This window comes from Arvicola amphibius, chromosome 6 (genome assembly GCF_903992535.2).
Source record: "Arvicola amphibius chromosome 6, mArvAmp1.2, whole genome shotgun sequence".
Lineage (NCBI taxonomy): Eukaryota > Metazoa > Chordata > Mammalia > Rodentia > Cricetidae > Arvicola > Arvicola amphibius.
In genome coordinates, this window is record NC_052052.2 from 20671088 (window position 1) to 20693634 (window position 22547).

At 45.9% G+C, this 22547-nt stretch overlaps 1 protein-coding gene across 9 annotated transcripts in view; it reads left to right on the forward strand.

The window, feature by feature from the left end:
• Positions 1–22547, forward strand: part of Epb41 (erythrocyte membrane protein band 4.1) — a 152563-nt gene that overhangs the window by 129052 nt on the left and 964 nt on the right. For 5 of the 9 annotated variants that reach the window (XM_038333436.1, XM_038333430.1, XM_038333433.1 and 2 more), the window contains 5 exons: positions 12874–13323; positions 14426–14554; positions 18522–18623; positions 20425–20505; positions 22379–22483. In XM_038333436.1, the coding sequence (XP_038189364.1) occupies positions 12874–13323; positions 14426–14554; positions 18522–18623; positions 20425–20505; positions 22379–22477 (861 nt within the window). In that variant the 3' untranslated portion in view covers positions 22478–22483. The remainder of the gene's footprint in view (positions 1–12873; positions 13324–14425; positions 14555–18521; positions 18624–20424; positions 20506–22378; positions 22484–22547) is intronic. The other 4 variants (XM_038333435.1, XM_038333437.1, XM_038333438.1 and 1 more) reach the window with 2 other exon arrangements.

The window sequence follows — 22547 nt, forward strand, 5'->3', positions numbered from 1 at the left end:
TTGCACGGATGCAGAAAGATAGCATCTCCGGATTTTAGGGTCTGACAAGATCTTAATTCAGCCCCCTCCCCTCCAGCATTTGACTCTTGGGTGCATTCAAAGGTTTAGAAACTAGCCTTGCGGCTTATGCCTCAGTATCTCCCAAGATAGATGATCGCGTTTTTTGGACAGCCAAGAGTTTGTATAAATCACTCTTGCATTAAGTCACGGTGTTTCTCCATGGCTTAGTTTATCAATCTCGAATGCAGGGATTGTAAAGAGTTTCTTATTAAGAGTGGGGTGTGGTTGTGCAGAGCAGGTATTGCAGACATTTGGGAGCCTGAAGCAGGGTTGCCCACTGAGGCCAGACTAGATACCACAGGGAGACTTTGTTTCAACAAACAAGAGAAAGAAATTTCTGGCCTCTGCAAGAAAATTCTTGTTAAAGTTAAAGGGAACTCTTGTGGAGTTAATCTTAGTCCTTGCCCTTTGAGGGTTACTGTCTGGGTCAAAGGTGAGCCCTTGGTTTGTTCCTCTTTGTTTGACATCTGTCACCTTTGTATCCCAGGTGCCACTTTGCCTTGTATATAACAAATAATCAGTCTGTTAACTAAATTACTAGTAGCAGATGGCAATGGATAAATTACTTGGACTCTTGTATTGAGATTTGATCACTGTATGCTTGATCAGTACGTGTAGGGAGCCAAGAAAGCCAGGGCAGAGCCCAGAGGCCACACCTTTTCTTTATTAACCTTTTGTAGTCCCTGTCTTACTTAAAGGACCTCAAGTTGGATGCCGTTATGGCAAATGTTGATCTCCCTTGTTAACATCTGTAATTTGGTTTAGTTGTCCTTTCTCATAGCTAATAATCAACTATTTTCACTCCAGAATATATTGGCCAAGACTGGTGTACATGCTCACCTGGATAAAGCTCATCCTGGAGTTTGATGTCATAAGGGGAATGTGTGTGTTTATCTTCACTACATTGCCGACATCAATCTGATACATTTTCCTTACGTTTTTAGTTAGAAAACCACAAAAACTATCAGATTATCATGAGTCTTGTACGTTAGGCCACTGAGTGGTTCTCTGTAGTGACAGGGGGTGCCAGGCCTTGCAGGCTGTGTGGTCTCACAGCTGCTCAGCTCTGCCATAGCACAGTGAAAGTTACAAAAACAACGGCAGGGAGTTGTGTGGCTGCACACCAGTCAGACTTCGCTGGACACTGAGGGTTGGTTTCTGTACAATTTTTATGCCACTAAATATTTTCCCTACCCATTTAAAAACAATCTATTCTTAGCTGGTGGCCATACAGAAACAAAGATCGATTGGAATTCGGTCAGCAGAGACTAGTTTTTGGATTTCCCTTACAGACTAGAAAGCTGACTGCTTATTTTTGTTGTTGTTCTGCCTTGGTGCTGTTTTGTTTGTGGTTAGAAACTGGAAATTGGCATCCGGAGCCTCTTACCTGGAACATGAAGTCTGTGACACCACCGTGCCCATGTCTGACTTGTCTTCCAGTGTGCTCTGTGTTGACAGAGGCCTCAACAGACTTGCTGACGCCCATCCACCCTCTTTGTTTTGTTTGGGGTTAAAGGATCTGTCTCAATTTTCCCATATAAAAATAAAGAAATAGTAATTCTTAAATACACCTTCTCTTTAACCAGATTCTAGAATTATGCAATAAGCTTGTGTCTTAGGGTTTCTATTGCTGTGAAGAGACACCGTGACCATGGGAACTTTTTAAACAAAAAAAAAAACAACAAAAAAAAAAAAACCTCTTTTCTTCTTCTTTTTTTTGAGACAGGATTTCTCTGTGTAGCTCCGGCTGTCCTGGAGCTCACTCTGTAGACCAGGCTGGCCTTGAGCTCACAGAGATCCTCCTTTGTGCTGAGATTAAAGGTGTACACTGCCACCACCACCACCTGGCTCCACAGCAGCTCTTATAAGGAAACATTTAATTGGGACTGGCTTACAGTTCAGAGGTTTAGTCCATTATGCATGCATGCATGCAGACATGGTACTGAGAGGTAGCTGAGAGTTCTACATCTGGATAGGCAGACAGCAGGAAGATAGTGAGAGACTGGGCCTGACTCGAGTGTCTGAGACCTCAAAGCCAGCTCCCAGAGACACACCTCCCCCAACAAGGCCACACCTCCTAATAATGCCACTCCCTTTGGGCCTATAGAGACCATTTTCATTCAAACCACCATAGCATGGTTTTAAAAACATAATAAGGGGGACAGGAGAGATGACTCAAGAGGTTAAGAACACTGGCTGCTTTTCCAGAGGGCCTGAGTTCTAGTTCCAGCAACCTCAACCATTTATAATAAGATCTGGTGCCCTCATACATGCATGCAGAACACTGTATAATTATAAATAATAAATATTTATTATTTATAAATAAATTATAATTATAATATAAATAATATTATAAATAAATAAATGAATAAATCTTTAAGGAAAAAAGAAAACATAACGAGGGATGGAGAGATAGCTCAGCACTTTAGAGTGCTTCCTGCTCTCCAGAGGACCTGAGTTCAGTTCCCAGCACTCATGTTAAGTGGTTGTGCCTGCCAGTAACTCCAGCTCACTCCAGTGCTCACACTTGCAAGCTCTGCAGATGCCACGCCCACTTACACATGTGCACATAATCAAAAATAAGACCCTCTTAAGTGAACTGATACCCACTGAGCACTTGGTGCCCTTCTGTGTTTCAGACAGTTGCATAAATTTATGATTAGCCCTTGAAGGGACATATTTGCTTTTCTAATTATTGCTGTCAAAATAAAATACTTTTTGATGAGAAGTCCCTGATTTGGAGTCTACTGGGGGCAGTAGTTTGTTGGTGAGTTAGCAGAAAATAATGTCCTTTCGAGAGTCTTTGCTCCCTGTAATTTGGCCTATGTAACTGCTTGTTGGAAGTGTTTTAATAAACCCCAACCCCCTTTTTCTTTCAGTTTTCTTGTCCAAGATCCTTTGGCTCTCATACTTACTCAAATAGTTTATTCATTACCAGTTTGGTGTGGTATTAAGCCTAAAGAAACCTGCTATAAAATTCCTCTTTAGGGACATTTTCTCTGATGTTTTTCTCATGTTAATTGCTCAGTTACTGTGTAGATTTATGATGAATAGCTCTCACTGCAAGTCAGCTTCTGGTTGCTAGTGATTGTGATGGAAGTTAGAGCTGGTGACATTGGACACAGGCAGACCCAAAAGAGATGGGAGGGAAGGGGAACGTGTGCTTCAGTTGATCACCTCAAGATGCCTGCCTAGAAAATACTGTCAGCGCCCACGCCTAGTAATTGTATTTTGCTTAATCCTGATACAGAGGCATTTATTTGCATGTGTTCAGTCCTTAAAATATTGTTTAAATCACTTTGTGTTCATTTGACTTATTTGTGTCAGGTTTTAAAAATAATTTTTTCTAATTTAACCCGCCTCAGTAACGTGCAATTGTCACATTTTATTATGCTGATTTGCCTTTTGTGTTTTTTTAAGAGCTCTGAATAAATTAGTAGTTATTAACCATGCAGTATTGCCACCCTGATCAGACTGAAGACTGAAGAGGGGAGTGGGTGTGGCTGTGTGGGTGTGAAGAGAGCTTACTCCTCTCCCACGGAATTAAGACTCATTGTCATTCTTCACCCTGGGCAAACCCTCTCGGTGTCACAGCTGTGAATCTCATTGTGTTTTTCTGTTGATGGCCAAAAGCACCAAACAATCCACACTTTGAAGTGGTGTGTTTACCAGCTCAATACATGTATACCTGCGGTTATGTCTAAATAACAGAAAAGTGCTGTTGTGCTCTCTCCAAGCCACGTTCCCTTTCAGAATTTGTTGAAAATGTTAGCACAGAAAACCATTTCATTACTGCAGGGTTATTTTTCATGGAGAGGAGCCACAGATCACTAATATCTAAAAATAATTTCTGTTGCATTTAGTTCTGTGGAATCAATATGCTGTGGTTTTTTAGACATCAAGTTCGGGTATAATTTTTTTAAGTGTTTATTAAGATTTTAATCAAACCAGGAGTGGTGGCACACACCTGTAACCCCAGCACTTGGGAGGCGGAGTCAGGAAGATCAGCAATCTCAGATCAGCTTTGTCTACACAGTGACAAAGTCAAGGCCCATGTGAGCCCCTCTCTTAAGAGAAAAAAGAGAGAGACTTTAATAATTTGGAAATGAGGTTTCTGTGAAGTCTTGCTCACAAATTTAATATTGTTCCATTGTAAATGACTGGAATGTCTGTGCTGTTTCTGGCCTCTTCTTCTCTTCCGTTGGTCTATCTTGACCCTTCACAGTGTAACAAGGTAAAACTGACCACCCCAGGTTTTTGTTTTCTCAGCCGTGTTCCACATAACCTTTAACGTTTGCTTAAGCACTCCGACTTCTGCAGATCCGCCCAGTTGTGAGGTTCTCACGTGATCTGTGCAGTTCGTGCGGGTGAGTGCAGTACAAAAGCAAAATTTTCTATTAGCTAATAGTTAAAATTTTGCATCAGGCATGGGTTTTGACGATGTTTGCTTTTGCAGTCACCTATTCGGGGATAATCTAATAACAGTACCATTTAGAAAACCCTACAGACTGCATTTGGGGAGGCAGAGGCTAGCTCAGAGCCATGCCTAGCAGGCTCCAGTTCAAAACTCTTTGAAGCCAAAACTGAAGGATTCTTGTTATTGGTGAGCTTCACCGCCTTCATTGAGAAAGAAAGGCCGTGTTATGTGTTCTTAACCTAGAAACAGTTTTATCAAGTTAATAAAATAACGGTATGAGGAAACGTTTGCCCAGACCAGCTAGCTCCTTTACCCAGAGAAGCTTTATATGCAGTGACCCTTGAGCATGACTGGGTCTCATGGGGACGTTAGTGAGCACTAGAGCTACTTCCAGCACACAAGCTGTAGGCACGGGGAAGACGGAACCAAGAGAGAAAGGATGATGTGGGCAGGAGCATCGTGTGACGATGAAGGACTCTGAGTCACCTCCTCTAGGCACTTTAACTCTGTTGTTAGTTTATCCCCGCCTGCAGGGCCCTCACTCTGACGTCCCTTTGAAAGCTGCTGGCAGCCTGAGTTGTAATGTGGTGGCAGCTTCTGTTTACAAGCTTTCGGGGGTGGGGGCCAGGGATGTTTTTCTTTTCTGTAACTTTTGTTCTTTCTTCGTTTGTTTCCTTTTTTGGCTGAAGTATGGGCTACTGCTGCTTGCCTTGTCATCTTTATGTGCTGTTTACACATGGCTTTTTACCAAAGAAGCCGCTGCCACATCTGATTTATCTTTTATTGCAAGTGCCCATTGAAAAGCGATTTTGAAAGGGAATGCTGCTTGTTAATTACCAGGTTGATGTTCCTACTGGTTATTATACAGTCAAGGCAAACACTGATATTTATAGTTTCTCAAAATAGGAAAAAGATTATAAATATTTATCGCCTTAATATATAGTGACATATGTTGTATTTTTTAAGCCTTTTCCTGAGGCCTTTAAAGCCATTCTTCCTTGAGACATGAACCCTTGCCATGATTTGTTGAAAGAGAAGAATGCAGGAAGAACTGATGTAATCAGGATTGGAGTCTACATTTTTTAGCTTGCATGTTGCAGACCATCTGGGAATCTCACATTGTTGATAATATTTGTGACTGTAATATTTATTGTTTACTTTAGTCAGGAACGAGGAGCTGAACTCTTCTACTCGGTGTCTTCCCACTGTGCTTAGCAAGATAGCCTGGATTCCTGCTGGTTCTGTGGCCTTGGCAGTGCAGTGCATTTCTTATTGGGTTTGCAAATCAAGGGTAATGTGCTCTTGGGGGTGTTGTGTCTGCGTGAACCTTCTACCCCCAATCCTCCTGTCATCTCCGTCATTCCCCTTTCTTATCAAAACTTGTCTTCTTAGGACTGGGGAGCCGACTCAGTGGGTAAAATTCTTGCTGTGCAAGCATGGGACCTGAGTTTGGATCCCGTGCCCCCCTAAAAAGCTGTGCCTGGCAGTGCGCACTCGTAGCCCTGGTGCCTGGGTCGTCAGAAAAGGGAAGATGCTACGACAGCCAGCTCTAGGTTCACTGAGAAAGATGGAGAGCGATTGAGCAAGACACTTCAAGTCAGCCTGGGACTCCGTGCACACACACAGGTTGCTGTACCTGACTTCAAGTCAGCCCTTTGGATTCCGAGTGCACACACAGGCCGCTGTACCTGACTTAAAAAAATCTAACAAATTCCTTTCCTCTTAACATAGAGAAGCACTGATTGATGTGTTTAGTGTATCAACAATTTTCTTTGAGATATTTGTGTTTCAACAAACCACAAGTCATGGCAGATAATATTACAGTTTTTTTTTTTTTTTTTGTACCATTAAGTAGGCGCTTAAGGCTGAGTGTTGGTGGCGCACGCCTTTAATCCCATCACTTGAGGGGCAGAGGCAGGTGGATCTCTGTGAGTTTGAGGCCAGCCTGGTCTACAGACTGAATTCCAAGATAGATAAAGAAACCCTGTCTTTAAAAAAATGTAAATACTTAGGAAGCCAGCCTCAAGTCTTTTTTTTTTTTTTTTTTGACAAACTACAAAACAAAATGAAAGCCTTTGGTGGTGTTTTAATAGCCATGGTGGGCTTGGTTACAAATCTAAGGCACTCTTGGGGGATATTAACTTCAGAAAGCAAACGTTTGGCTAATTACAATATAGAAAGATATGCTTTGAGGCTTGGAAACAGCAATGAGCTAATTATACATTCAAGTGATTTTAGATTTTGTGACCAAGTCAGTATTATCCTTCTGGATATTGAATACTCATAGAAGAAGTAATCTTTTAAAATAGCCCATTGAGCTGGGGAGATGGCTCAGTGGGTAAAGCGCCTGCCTGTAAGTGTGAGATCTGGGCTTGAATCCTCAAGGAGTTTACTCACACAGATAGCTGGACATGGTGGGGGCATCAACAAACCCAGTGCTCCTTCAAGATGGGAGGAGACAGGAGACTCTCCAGAAGCGTCTGAGGCATCTGTTCAAGCATACAGAGCAGCAAAACTCAAGAAGACTTTCTCTCAAATAGCACCTGAGGCTGTCTTCTGGCCACTGCTCTCTTCCACACACACACCCTGTGGAATACATGTGCACTCACACAGGAATGCACACACACACACATACTCTGTACACACGCACTCAAAACAGCCTAGCCAACGTCTGTCAAAACTTGGTTCAGGAATATTTTTTAGATATAAGCATAGCGTACCTATTTCAGTTCTTCTATCAGAGATTTTTCAAGATTCTAACTGGTGATGCTCTATAAAACATACCGAGAATAAGGGCTGGGGATGTAGCTCAGTGGTAGTGCATTTGCCTATCATGTGCAAAGGCCCAGGTTTGATAACCAGCACCATACGTACACACAGACACACACACACACACACACACACACACCCTACTGAAGAAGACCTGGTTGAGAACTTGTGACAAAGGGTGAACAGATGAGCCTGCTCCATGAAATCTGAAAGCCACACCTTAGATGCTCAGGAAGAACCTGCCTCCATGTGTGGACCAGATGTCTGCACTGCTCTGCCTCATGCATGTGTGTGTGTGTGTGTGTGTGTGTGTGTGTGTGTGTGTGTTTGAGAGGGCTTTCTCTGTAGCCCTGAATTCAGTCTGTAGACCAGGCTGGCCTCAAACTCACAGAGATCTGCCTGCCTCTGCCTCCTGAGTGCTGGGATTAAAGGTGTACACCACCATGCCTGGCCTAAAAATAATTCTTTAAGGAATATAAATAGGGGTTAAGAGCACAGCAGAGGCTCTAGGTTCAATCCCAAACATTCCTTCCATCAAAATGTAGATAGAAACATGCTGCAGTGTGGATCTTCAGTGTGTATCACTAAGCAGCGTTATTTAGATTAATTTGGGGAACACTGCGATCATTAATATTTTACATTTCTAATTGCTATCATGACTTTGGGCTTTTGCTGTTCTTTTCCCTACAATACTGTGGTTTCAAACTCTGGGTTTGGGTACATGCGAGGCAAGTGCTCTACCATTGACCTTTACCCTCAGCCTTTGATGGGACTTTGACAGGTGAGTTACAGTTTCTGTTGCATGTCTTCACTGTTCCAGAGGCAGATTTCTAGTGTGAAAATATACTAAGGAATCAAATCAAGGTACAGTCAGATTTGTAATTTATATTCCTAAGAATATCCTTTTACAATAAACATTAAACAAAGTCTGAGATATTTCTTAAATTTTCACAGTTTCTTTCTATATTAACTATCCATCGTTGAATAATAATAATTGTTATTATTAATAGTAGTAGTAGTGTGTTGGATGTGGTTGTGCATGTGTTAGAGGGCAGCTCTGTGGGTTCGCTCTCTCCCACTATACACAGGTTCTTAGGTTCACTGGGATTGGTTTGCTGACCTCCTTCCTTATTACCCCTTGTTTTGAAAAAGTGTCACTATGTCAGCTGGAATCAAACTAACTAGCTCAGGCTGTTCTTGAACTCATGAGCCTCCTCTCTCAGGTTCCCAAGGGCTAGGATTACAGGCATGACCCCACATGTGGCTGAAAACCGTCATTGTTAAGTATTTGAGGACTCAAACAGCATTGTCAAGAGGAGGGTAGTCTTTGAAGGGAGCATCCTTTGCCTCCTTCCTTCCTTCATTTTGGCAGCTGGTGGTGTCCTGAGGTGGAGACACAAGGGCGTCTCTGAAATTGCCTGACAGGTTTCCAAGTGTGGCTCTGATCTTCACTTGTTTCTCTCTATAGAAAGAAAGAGATGATGTCAGGTACGTTTCTTCCTTCCATCTGGGACAGGTGCTGGGTTTCTATCACAGCCCTGAAACCTAAAGGCAACACCGACCTTCACCAAGTAGGGAACAAGTGACAGAATAAACATGGGAGAAATTACCTCAGTTCCTCAGGAAAGCTTGCTTAAGTAGCAAAATCTTAGAAAGGTTTTTCAAAATGTGATGTTGGTTTGGTTTTTTTAAGACTGGGTGTCTCTGTAGACCACGCTGGCCTTGACTCACGGACGCTTGCTCGTACCAAGTGCTGGGATTAGAGGTGTGCACCTGGTCCTTGTCCATGTGCTTATTGCCAGCGCCTTGTACAGGTATCTGGTCGATTATTGTAGCCTGCTTCTTCCTGCGTGTCTCCCAGTAGTCAGATAAGCAACAGCTGGACCAACAAACACCTGAGTCACATAAAGCCTCAGTTTTGCCTTTCACTGTGGATGGTTCAGACATAGCCATATGTCAAATCATATTTCTGGCAAGATCCCTTCATAGTTTCTAGGCTAATTTGGTTTCATGCAGTGGTGCAGTGTTATATAACAGTGGCCTGTGCTGATGGTCGTGGCCACAGGCAACAGCTCTGTCCGTTAAGATTCTTCACTGACACTAGATGCCAGATCATGGGCTTCTCTTGTCATGAGGCTTTATACCCCCTGGCCAGTCCTATCTTCTGTCTTTTCAGACGTCTTACATTTAAAAATGTAATCCCAGCCACTAAATAGGTCCTTCTATGGTTCTTTGGACTGTTGTTGTGGTCATTCCATGATGCAGTCAGACATGCATGTCTGTCCTACTCAGGATGCTGCTTAATGGTGTAGGAAGAAGAGGCTCTCGGATCCAGGGCAGAGCTGAATGTAAACCCCAGCTCTAACTTGCTTAAGCTCTCTGTTCCTTCATTTATAAAAGAAGGATAACGATTACCTCAAAGTGAGATTGCAAAGAATTAAATGAGGGGCAAGGGAGGTGGTCTGGTTGGTAAAGCATGTGCTGTGCGTGCGTGAGGACCTGAGTTTGCTCCCTAGAAACCAAGTAAAAATGCAGGGTGTGGTGGCATGTGCTTAAAATCCCAGCAGAGTGATGGAGATGGGGGGTTCCTGGGCTTGCTGACCAGCCAGCCCAGCTTAATCAATAAGCTCCACACCAGTCAGAGACTTTTCTTCATCTCTTTTTTTTTTTTTTTTTTTTTTTTGGTTTTTCGAGACAGGGTTTCTCTGTAGCTTTGGAGCCTGTCCTGGAACTAGCTCTTGTAGACCAGGCTGGTCTCGAACTCACAGAGATCCGCCTGCCTCTGCCTCCCGAGTGCTGGGATTAAAGGCGTGCGCCACCACCGCCCGGCTCTTCATCTCTTAAAAGCCAGGTGGAGCTTGAGTGGAGCTAATGTGTGAACACAGAGACAGGGTAAGTGGGGCTAGTGAGGTGGCTCTGGGAATAAAGGAGCCTGCTGCCAAGCCTGACCACCAGAGGTCCATTCCTGGGACCCACGTGGTAGAAGGAGAGAACTGACTCCCACAAGTTATCCTCTGACCTCCACGTGTAAGATATGCAGGTGCACACTTACACATTTGTACACAAGTACATAAATACACACTAAGTAAAATAAATGTAGTGCTTAAAAATGGTAGTGAGTGTAGGGATAGCGTGGGAGCGGACTCAGGGTTCTGACCTGGCTACTAGACAGTGCTATCCTTTATCAGTATAGAAATGAAGGAAGCGGCTGGCAAGAGGGCCAGGCAGCAACAGAGGAAGTTTAATTTTGGGCATGTTACACTCCTCACACATGTCCAGTTAAGTGGTTTTCTGTATTTTCCCTGAGATCAGACAATGGCACCAACCAGAAAGGTTGACTTGGTGTTAGAGTGCAAGACACAGCTGACCAACCCAACTGCTGCCGGTCTTCTCTTTATGACAGCTAATGAATGCTAGGCACTCTGAATATTTATTCTTGACATTACTTTCACTACTTCTTGAACCTTTGATGGCTTCTATATTTGCTTTAGGGGGAAGATCAACCTGTTTAATTTTGCTTAGCAGAACACAACTCAGTCCAGAGGCCAGCCTAGAGATGGCTCAGCAGCTAAAAGCACTTGCTGCCAAGCCTAATGACCTGAGTTTAGTTCCCAGGACCCTCAGAGTGGAAAGAAAGAGCCATCACCCCTGCCCAAGGGCATACAAAACAAACAATCAAAAAGAGGTGCTAGCCTAAGCAGTGTTTAATTAGCAAATAATGTCTTGATGACAGTCACTTATCATTTCTGCAGACTGACACAGATCGGCCTGCCAGGCATGGTGTTGCGTGCCTGTAATCCCAGCACTTGGGAGCATTAACCACTAACTCAAGGCCAGCAAGGAATACACAGTGAGGCTGTTTAAAAACAAACAGCAAGATTGTTCATTGTTCAGTTGTCACAATCAGCCAGCCTTCCAGTTGTAGGGAGATTGTGCAGAGAAGTTTTACTACCCCTCTGCATGTGAATGGGCTTGGTCCTTCCCGGAACTGGGCTGGGCGAACAGCTTGAGAAAGCCCATTTGTGAGCTACTTTTGGTCAACTCCTTAGGGAGAAGGAAAAAAAAAACCCAAAACCTCGTGAGAGAAGGACACTAGAAAATAGTCCAGTGTGCTCATAGCAACGACAAATCTGTTCTGTGTCCTCTAGGCCAAGCACATTGGAGCTGCCTTGCTGATTGGTTAAGTTACGTAAAGTGGGTTGGTACCTTAGAATTGCAAAATGTTTTCATAGATGTTATTGTATTTGATCCTAAGACCTCTACGAGCCCAGCTAACGTTAGCCTCATTTTAATTTGAGGACATTCATATGCTATTAGCCAAAGTATTTTATGTGTCTGTTCTACAGACAGCTGAATTCTCCAACCGCTCATTTCTCCTGCATGCACTGTATAGTACTTACAGTCAGCTAATGGAAGATGTCCTCGTCTGATTCAGTGTGTAGCTCTTCCAAATGCTCTCCAGTTGCCTGTTTGGAGATGGCTCAGGAGTGAAGTGGCTCCAGAGTTCAGAGCCTTAAGAGGGATTAGTTTATATTCAACACAACATGGGCTAGTTTACGAGAGACGAGCACGGTGATTTTTAATTATAATTAGAAAGACAGATGGTAGGTAGACAGACGATTGATTGATTGATTGACACTGGAATATGTCAGCTGGTCCTAGCTGTGTCTTTTCTCCTGGAATGCCTTCTTTAAAAGACCTTTCTATCGCTACATTCCTATATAACATGTGAAGTGGTAAAATGGTCTTTCTGAGGTTTGAGGCCTGAGTAGACTTAACTCCAGACAAAAGAGAATCTCATAGCAGCCAGAATCAGGGACACTGAAGATTGCTAGAAAGTCAGGCTAGAAAGGGGAATGAATGTGCGGGGAATCTTAAGCTCATATTAGTTTATATATGTCAATGCTTAACTTCTTATGATGAACTGCTTTAGAGCTACTAATTTAAAAAAGGACATTGCAAAAGCTAAATATGTACATGTGTGTGCACATATACATGCATCCCGTGTGGCCAGGAGGGAACTCTGTTTCCTGTTGGAGTGCTGTGTCATTCATCTGTGTAAAAGCATGTCACTTGCTGGTCATTTCCCTTCCCTTGGTATCGGGTCTGACATCAGGATTGGGACTGAAGCTATCCATGCAGCATGAACTCAACTCCCATCCCCTTGCTGACAAAAGTCTACATTTTAGCTTCCTCTGAGGGGCCAGAATGATATGTATGGCTTGGAGATATGAGAACTCATCGAGAACGTGTTTTGATTAGCTCCCAAGTTACATTGTCTTTTGCGTTATTGAGCCAGTGAGTAGGGGTGGCAGGTAACTCCTTCGGGCATGAAAGCGCATGCTGTATGTTGAGGGCTGTAGGCATGAAGCACAGAACACTGTGAGGTGCACTGCAATTGTTCTCATATTAGCAGTGGTTCAGGAATAGGAGCAGAGTCGAAACTGCCTAAGCTCCTGATATACACATGAACAGCAGTTCTTCTGATCATCTTTGGAGCGAAGGGGTCTGGCGATAATAGCGATAATATGTTTGAGACTTCTTAAAAGCCATTAATGATTCTCAGAGTTCCACCCTTGTTTCCCCACTTACTCATCTTGCTTTTGTGTGTGTTCGTTCATTTGTAGAGTGTTAATGACATTCGCACAGAGGAGGTGGCTGTCGTGACAAAAGGGCCATCCACCTACCCTTCCTCCGAATGGGAGAGCCCCAAGCAGTCAGTGGCCCCTAGTCAGAGTCTGATGACCACCCCACCGGCGTCTCCTCAGAGCTATGCTTCTGGCTCCCTCTCCATAAACAGCAAGGAGGCGGAAGAGAAGGAGCAGGGGACAGCTGGCTATCATGATGCTCATGAGATGCCAACAGGCCCAAGTGGGGAACGTTTAGGAGTGGAGGAACAGGCCAATACCTTAAGTTTCTCGGTAACTCCAGCTTCCTGCCAGCTGCAACATGGTGGAAAAAAGGCAGACAGTAGTGAAGAGCCAGTTGCACCAGCAGAGACCCTTGAGACCCAGAGCGGATCCTCTCTTGACTCTCGTGTGGGTAACCAGGTCCCCACCCTCATTCGAAGTTTCCAGGTAGTAACTGATGTGACAATGCAGGTCTAATGACACCCTTTGGGAGAAGGCCAGAATCTGTGGAGGAGGTGGCAGCGGTGGTGGTTAAGGACATGGCCTCTGCAGTTTGATGCCGTAAAGGAACTCAGTCAGAGGAATTAACTCCAACCAGCCATGGTTTCCTCTTCTGATGACCTACCAAAACTCTTAGGAGTAAATTCCAGCTCTTTACCTTCGTGGAGCTGGTGTAAGAATGTTCCCCTCTCCTCTCTTAAGGATGAGCTATGACAAGAGATGAATTACTCCTATGGGGAGGAGCCTTCGGGGTTCTGAGACCACGCTCAGACATTTTCCAGTGCTCCTTACTAACATTTGATTTTAAGCGACAATTTATACTGCTATACTGTGCAACCCACCACTTCCACTGCCCCCAGGGGACTCCGTGATCATAGGCACTAACTTCTGCACTGAGGTGAATGGCCACTTAACCTTATCACAATCCAATGGTAGCTTTAGGGTGATTGGTGTCCTGGGAGAGGTGAACAGATGAGCAGGAGGGTCTGTACCATCCCACTAATGCTCGTTCTTTTGGAATTTTGAAATTAATCACCAGGTGGTGGGAGAACTGATTTTTTTTTTCTTTCTGGTTTTCCAAACACTATTTCTTCTCAGTGAATCCAAAGTGAATGTCTGACATTGATTTGAAAGAAGTTAATGAATTCCAAGGAAATGCGTTCCAAGGCCTCTCTGCTTCGCGTACATTTGTACTCAGTGGAGAAATGTGCCTGGTTTTCTTAATTATAATATACAGTCACAAGGATGAATGAAAGTGATTTCTATTTGGCAAATAATTTTATATTCAAATTCTGAAGGTCAGTCTAAGAAAGTGTTTTATATCACCGGTCATAAACTGTCTGGTGTTATCGTTTTCCACTAAGCTTATGAACGTAATCACAGTGATGCCGCTTTGAATGCCCTTCTCGAGGTGTGACACCCTGTGGGGGCTTCTTGGGAACCGTGTCTTTGGAGAGTGGCTCCAGCTTTGATCAGATCAGTGTCAGAGGTTCAGCTCCCCGTGGCCTGCGGGAAGGCTTGGCCAACTCTGTTTCTTTACTGTCCACAGCCTCCGCTGGTAAAGACTCAGACTGTCACCATCTCAGACACTGCCAATGCTGTGAAAAGTGAAATCCCAACCAAAGATGTCCCTATTGTCCACACTGAGACCAAGACCATCACCTACGAGGCTGCCCAGGTAAGACTGACGCTCCGGAACAAAGACGGGGCTGCAGACAGTCGGTGGTTTCTCCCTTCGGGGTTCCCGTTACTGTGAGCACTGACTCAAGGGCGTCCCGGTGAGCACTCTGGGCACTCAGGTAGTCAGTATGCTCTCCATGCACGGAGACCTGGGGTCAGTCGCTAAACCACACAAAACTGGGTCTGGTTTGGGCTGGGACGATGGTTCACCGCATGAGGACCTGACTCTGGACCCCCAGGTTCTCCTGATGGAAGCTTCAGGCCCGCTAGTCTGACCTACTGGTCAGTGAAAGAGCCTGTCTCAAATAAAAGATGAAAAGCACCTGAGGACTGGTACCTGTGGTGTCCTCTGACCTCTACAGACGTGCACCTGCACCTATTTGTTTGATTACACACACATAAAAGTGAAGACTGGGCGTGGCTGGGCACACCTGTGCTGCCAGCACTCTGGCTATGGGAACAGAAGGATCAGGAGTTTAAGGTCATTCGAAGTTATACCTGTGACACCTGCCTGGGCTACATAAGACCCTTTCTCAAAATAACTTATCTTAAAAAAGGAAATAAATGCAGAACATCAGGGCTGAGGGTTTTAACTTGGTGGAAGAACATTGCACTTGACATGTGGGCAACCCCAGTTTACTCCCCCACACCAAAGAGCAAATGAAGTTACCACAGGTCTGACTACGTATGTTCTCCACCCAAATCATCTGGGAAAGTTATTCTAATGTGAAAAACATGGGCTTTGGGTCAAATAAACCTGAGCATGGGGTTCTGCTCCTCTGTGTCCTAACTTGGGCAAATCATTAAGCCTTGACCAGCCCTGCCCACAGTGTTAGTGTCCATGTTATGGTATTACTGTGAGGGTTCAAATTTTTTTTTTAAGTCTTTCACTTTCTAGTTACAGTGAAACTTCATTGTTTTTGGTAATCTGACTATGCTAGAATTATGTTCTGTTGAATTCTCTCTCTTTTTAATTAGTCACAGAAGGCAAAAAGTTAATATTCTATGAGAGGAGCTCTTAATTCACTCTACAGCATGTTTTTTGAGTTCTGTGTATTAAGTCAAAGTGGTGATGTAAGGGTCCCTCTCTAGGGAACATTCTAGTAAGGAGAGAAAGGTGGCAATAAGCCCTGCCACAGCCAAACACAGTGGCCCACAGTGGAACCCAGGCAGGGTGACTAGGAATTTGAGCCCCCCATCCCCAGCCTACCCTGAAAGACCCTGACTGGAAAAATTAACATCGACCAAAAATGAAAAAGGAGGAAGAAACCCACGTAAACAAATAATCAGATACTAGAAAGTTCTGTATAAAAACTCAAATGGGTAAATAAATAATCCAGGAGCTAGGGTGTAGCTCACTGGTAAACACAGTGTAAAGGGGCAGCCATGAAACTCTGGCTGGACACTGAAGATCTTCTCAGTCGGTCTTTCTGGCACCATGAACCAGATGATGTTTTACCCTTGGGAAGCTTGGAGGATAAAACCTGTGCTTTGTAGTTAGACACAGCATTGTATGTCCCGAAAGGGGTAGCCACTTAATGGATAACCTCAGAGAAGCTTCCCAGACCGTCCATTCCTTGGCTCTACCCCTGCTGCCTCAAGATTTGGAGGAAGTTTTGGTGAGATGGTGTCTGCCAAGTGCCGGCATCTCCAGAGATGTTCAGTGTGTCTCTGTGCGCTCCCCTCCACTGTCTTTGTGGTTGAGAGTGTAGAATTTAATTTGGTGAGTGATAAGTTGCTTTCCATTGTTCAGGGGTAGATGGTAAAGTAGCATCATTAAAGCAACAGCCTTTTAAAGGTGATTCCTAAAGCTGCAAGTGACTGTATTAAAGTCGGGACGGGCTTGAAGACGAGACTGCGACAGGGCGGACCTGGGGGATGATTCTTAAGAACAGCAGTAAGTGTCACCTTCAGAAATGAAGAGAAAGGCCTGTCAGTCAAAAGAGATGGAAAAAAGCTATCAAGTAGGCCTTGGCAGGGGTGAGGACTGAAGAGGAAGGGAAGAAAAATTGCTTCATAATTGTACACTCCATTAGCCTGGGGATGGGAATCCAGGCTCCACCAGGGATTCTGCGCCTTCCTAATCCTCCTCTTCCCTATCCCCAGTACCTCAGAGTCTCGATGAAATGTGGTCCTGCTCATAAATGAAATAAAGCCAGTCACAGTGTTCCACACCTGCGGTCTCAATTACTCAGGAGCTGAGGCAGGAGAGTTACAGGAGCCTAAGAATTCAAGGCCAGTCTGAGCAGCACCATGTCTTTTTAAAATAAAATTGAAAGTGCTTGCTTGGGCTGGAGAGATGGCTCAGTGGTTAAGAGCACTGCCTGCTCTTCCAAAGGTCCTGAGTTCAATTCCCAGCAACCACATAGTGGCTCACATGGTGCCCTCTTCTGGCCTGCAGGCATACATGCAGACAGAATCCTGAGAAAACTGTATACATAATAAATAAATAAATGAATGAATGAATGAATGAATGAATAAATAAATAAATCTTTTTAAAAAAAGAAAGTGCTTGCTTGTTCTGGTGGCACAGGAGGAAAGTAGGCAGTCAGTCATCTACTGCATTTTGGGTGTAATACCCTTCATGTATGTGTACCCATGGAGACTTGTGCAGCTCTGACTGCCCACCTACCTGCTGATAACATCTCTCACGGCCCCTGTCAACATCTTTTTAGCTTCTCGCTAATGTCATTTCTTAGCTAATCATAATAAGCAGCCTCAGTCCTTGTTTGATTCCCATGCGGATTAGTTGCATAAACTGATATTTAAGATAATTTAAGCCCCTCCCAGCAAGAGAAGCCCTTACAGTAATAGCTTGCTGTCAGCAACGTCACTAATGCCTATTTGTGCATGTGTCCTGCATTCTCATAAGTGGACACTTTGATTCATTTGCTCAGTCCCTGGCTCAGTTGTTGGAGGTGGAACTGTTCCCTCGCTGGCTAGTACAGTCTTTCCTGTTTCATCCTGTGATGCCACTCCCTCGCACCCCAGCCACCAGGAGCCCTGACTCTCTTGCCGTGGGTGTGAAGCGCAGGAGCTGTGGGGAGAATGCAGTGACTCCTCGGCACCTTCAAGTCTGAGTTTTCTCGCCCGAGCAGGCGAATGGTTCTGTCCCTTCTGTCGCTTTCATAGGCCGGCTTTACTAAAGATGCTTTAGTGCCCCTTTGGAACTGTGGGATGTTGCCCCTGTGCAGCTTGGAGCTACTCTTCAAACTGTGCCACACTCCTGCCTCTTTCAGAACCACTCCAGTTACTGACCTAGTGCTGAGAAACTTGTATTCCTCAGTATTTGGGGGGCAGGAGGGCATAGGGTCTCACTGCATAGCCCTGGCTAGCCCAAAAGTTATAAATCAGGCTGACCTCAAACTCAGAGATGTGCACCACACCTGTCTTCATTCAACTTTTTGTTTGTTGTGTGACAGGGTCTCACTGTGTAGCTCTGGTTCTACTGAAATTCTCTCTGAAGACCAGACTGGTCTTGAACTCACAGAGATCCACCTGCCTCTGCCTCCCAAGTGCTGGGATTAAAGGCGTGTACCACTGCACCTAGTTTTAACTTTTATTTTTAGTGTGTATGGGTGTTTTATTTGCATGTATGTATGGGTACCACACATGTGCTTGGTGCCCAGGGAGGACAGAAGAGGGTGTTGGATTTCCCTGGAATTGGAGTTACAGATGGTTGTGAGCTGCCATGTGGGTGCTAGGGAAGGATGGCCCTATCAAACCTAGATCCTCTGGAAGAGCAGCCAGTGCCCCAACCACCCCGAGTCATCTCTCCAGCCCCATTCATCCAGCTTGTTAAGAAAGAGCCTGTTCCCAAGAGAGTGGTTCTGCTTATTAGCTGAGAGGTCATGTGAGGGAAGTAGACGTTTGAGCAGGAGATACAGCTGAAGTGCCACGCTGCACCTGAGGGTCTCAGCCCAAGGCCTCCCGAGGGGCTAACTTGTGTGTGCTTTCTTCTGCAGACTGAGGACAGCAATGGGGACCTGGACCCTGGAATCTTGCTGACAGCTCACACCATCACATCTGAGACCACAAGCAGCACGACCACGACTCAGATTACCAAGGTAGCAGAGCTTCCAATGGCATCTGAGCTAGCTGCTGTACCCTAGATAGAGAGGAGCAACATAAGCAAAGGCTGTCAGCTCTGTCCCAGGTGGAAGGACCTGATGCCTTTCCCAGAATTCACCTGGAAAGCCACGTTTAGTCTTTCTCATTGCACATCTGTCCATCTTGCTGTGGACAAGGTCTAAATGTCAGCTTGGGGTGGGGGTATAGCTCAGTGGGAGAGCACCCCCCCATCATGCACAGGCTGCAGGCTCCATCCTCGGTATGCGTGCACACACAAGCATACACGTGTTTGTTTTTGTTTTTTCTTTGGTTTTGTTTTGTTTTGAGACAGAGTTTCCCAGTGTCTATGGGGCCAGTCCTAGAACTTGCTAAGTTCTAAGACCAGGCTGACTTTAAACTCACAGAGATCCACCTGCCTCTGCCTCCTGAGTGCTAGGATTAAAGGCGTGCGCCACCACCTGACTCAGGCATACAGTTTGAGGGTAGAGATTGTTGATATGGTGCAACCATATTTTCTGAGCTAGAAACCAGATTTCTGATCTGATGGATCATTTTTTTTGTTGTTGTTTCATTCTGAGGCCATGGGAACCATAGTTTGGAGTTGAAATGCTCAGATCACTAGACCACTTTATAGGAAGCAAGGCAGACAAAATGTCAAAAGTCTGAATTATCCTTACACAATCAGGCAGTCCATGTTTGCTGTAGCACTAGAAGAAATGCGCTCCCTTCCATCCCCTCCCCATCCCTCCCTTCTCATCCCCATCCCTCCCTCTCTTTCCCCCTTCCTTCCTTCCTTCCCTTCCCCATCCCTCTCTCTTTCTCCCCTTCCTTCCCTCCCATCCCCATCCCTCCCTCTCTTTCCCCCTTTCTTCCCTTCCCATCCCCATCCCTCCCTCTTTCCTTTCCTCCTTCCTTCCCATCCCCATCCCTCCCTCTTTCCTTCCCTCCTTCCTTCCCATCCCCATCCCTCTCTCTTTCCCTTCCTTCCTTCCTTCCTTCCTTCCTTCCTTCCTTCCTTCCTTCTTTCCTTCCTTCCTTCCCTTCCCTTCCCATCCCCATCCCTCCCTCTTTCCCTCCTTCCTTCCCCTCCACATCTCTCCCTCTCTTTACCCCTTTCCCTTCCCTCCCCTTTCTTTTCTTTTCTTTCTTGACATCTCATTCTGTACCCAAACTAGCCTAAAACTCGCCGTGTAGTCCAGGCTGACCTGGAGCACAGGTGTGCACCCCCACGTCTGACCTGCACTCAGTTATAAGGAAGAGATCTAGAAAGAGGAAGTTTGGTTGAACGTTATCATCAGACACAGATGCAGTGAGCCAGCTCTGTGTGTCTCAGTCTCGGCTTTCCCTATTTGTCCTCACTTGAGATTATTTAAGGCTCTTTTGACATTAATAATGTGAAATGCTTTAAAATAGGCGGTCCCAGATGAAGCTGAAAATAATCAGGTGAAAATATAGACGAACAAAAGGAGGCGCCGCTCTTCCTTCTGGGCTTCTGTAGTGTTTGGGAAGAAGGGAAAGAAAGTGGATAATGAACTACATGGTTTTGTGTGTGTACTAGAATCTAGTGGCCAAAGTGGGGGAGGGGAGCGGGACGCTCCTGTTGGCAGGTCCTACCCATGCTGAGATGTGAAAGGCTGTCCTGGGAGTGCCAGCATCGCAGTGCTCAGTCTGAGCCACATTCTCACCATAACAAACAAACAGAACATTTTGAAGGGAGCTTTTAGAACTACCTGGGCTGTCTTGGTTTTCTTTCCCGCTGCGTAACGGCTTTCTCTTGGCCCCTTCCTTTGGTTGCAGACTGTCAAAGGTGGAATTTCTGAGACCCGGATCGAGAAGAGAATTGTGATCACAGGAGATGCTGATGTTGACCACGATCAGGTGGGAATGCAGGAGGGGCTCGATGGGCACAGCAGCATCTTCAAACAGCTGCCTTAGCTCTTGGGAAGAAACAGGGAAGCCTGAGGGGGCGAGGCTGTTAGTGGGGTGGACAGGCAGTGCGTGGGCCTGGTGGCCACACCTGTAGTCCCAGCACTCGGGAGGCTGAGGCAGGGAGTTCCCCACGGCCAGCCTGAGCTACATAGTGAGATCCTGTTTCAAACAACAAAAGGTATACAGGAGGAGATGGTGGGTGCGTGTGAGCTCCAAGTCCATGGATCCCTGTTGTTATTCAGGGGTGGTGGTGACACAGAAACAAAGAGGAGGTGCTGTCCCTGCCCCAGAGTGCCACAGTAGCTCAACAGACAGCAGGAGGAGGGTAAGACACCAGGAGATGTGGTGTCCTGGATCTGTTGCCAACTTGCTGTGTGACCTTGCGTAGATCACTTTCCATCTGACGCTTTCTAAAATAGAGTGGGTTGATCCAGATAATTCCAGGGCCCTTCTGGGTGCTAAAATTCTATGCTTTTATGTTAATTAGATGTTAATTGTGTGCTACAAGCAATTAGCAAATAATAAGGTCAGATTAATGTTCCTAATTCACTGCTGGGTGCTGTTGGAACAGCGAAGCTTCCGAGGAGAGGGGGTGGAAGAGCCTGGTGGAGGGGGTGGGCCTGCCAGAGCAGCTCTGGCCTCTGTTGGTGTGCCAGGAACAGGAAGAGGGGCTGCAGGGCTGGGACGCACTGCTGTGGATACTGTGTTCAGGGTCCCAGAAGTAAGGCTGGAAGCCCAGGTAGGGGCCTGTGCCTGGGTGCTGAGCTCAGTGGGTCCTTCCTACTGCCAGCCTGCCACCTGTGGTTTGAGCCCCGCTGCATTGCCTGTGATCTCTAACAGCAAGAGCTGTGGGGTAGAAGGTACTCATGAGTGGATGTCATGATACTAGACGGCTCAGAGAAGAGCTCCTGGGACCCTCGAAGACGCTAGGAAGGTGGAGGAGGTGTGGTTTGCTCCTGCTTGGGATGGTGCACTTTAGAAAGAACTCTGTGGAGAAAAGCACAGTCCAGGCTTTCTTAGAGAGAGGCGGAGCCTCCAGGGAGAGGACTTGAGCTGAGCGCAGAGAAAACCTATGTAGCAGCTGGGTCAGGGAAGAGGAGCAGGGGCCAGCAAAGACAGCAGGTTTTGTGGAAATCCCGATGCCAGAAGTTGTCGTCTATTCCCCATGACTGGCTGGAGGTTGTCCTGAGGATCCATCAGGCAAACAGCTCTAACAGGCTACCAGGACAGTGGTGTCACAGTAACTCAGAGGCTCAGACTGGCACCCTGGAACCTAAGGGACTCTGTGACAAAGGCGAGCATCAGATTCAAAAGCCCGGTTTCCCTCGCAGCTATGAAACAACTTGGCCTCTGTGTCTGTCGCCTGTGGTGCTCTTGTTTACAGGGTGGGACTCACCACAGAACCCTGACTCACTGGGCTGTGAAGATTAAGTAGATAAATGTGCTTAAACCAGTGCGCAGGATGCCACAGGTCAGCCTGTCTTCCTGCCTGCCTTCCACTTTTGTCAGAGAAACCTGTGTGCTCTCTCACCTTCCTGGCCTGGCTCTCCCTGTTCCCATATTGAACACGGTTTGTGCCCTAGGTTCACCACCTGAACAAATCTTTTCACTCCTAAGGTTGCCTGTTTCTCTGAAGAAAACATCTGCCCTTCCTTGCCTTTTTATTCCAAGTCCAGTAGCTTCCCTCTGCAAGACAGGGCAGGGCAGGGCAGGTCAAGGTTCTGGTCCACTCGGGCTGTACTGTGAGCTGCCCTGGTGCTGCCATCACCACAGAAGTGCGCCAGGCTTCTCTGCCTGACCAGCTTTCCTCTGTCTTTCTCAGGTCCTTGTCCAAGCCATCAAGGAGGCCAAGGAGCAGCACCCAGACATGTCAGTGACCAAGGTGGTCGTCCACCAGGAGACCGAGATCTCTGAGGAGTGAGCTCAGGTAAGGGTGTTCCTGCTGGGATGGGGGGGGTGCCACCATCTCAGCCAGAGAAAGCTCTCAGGAG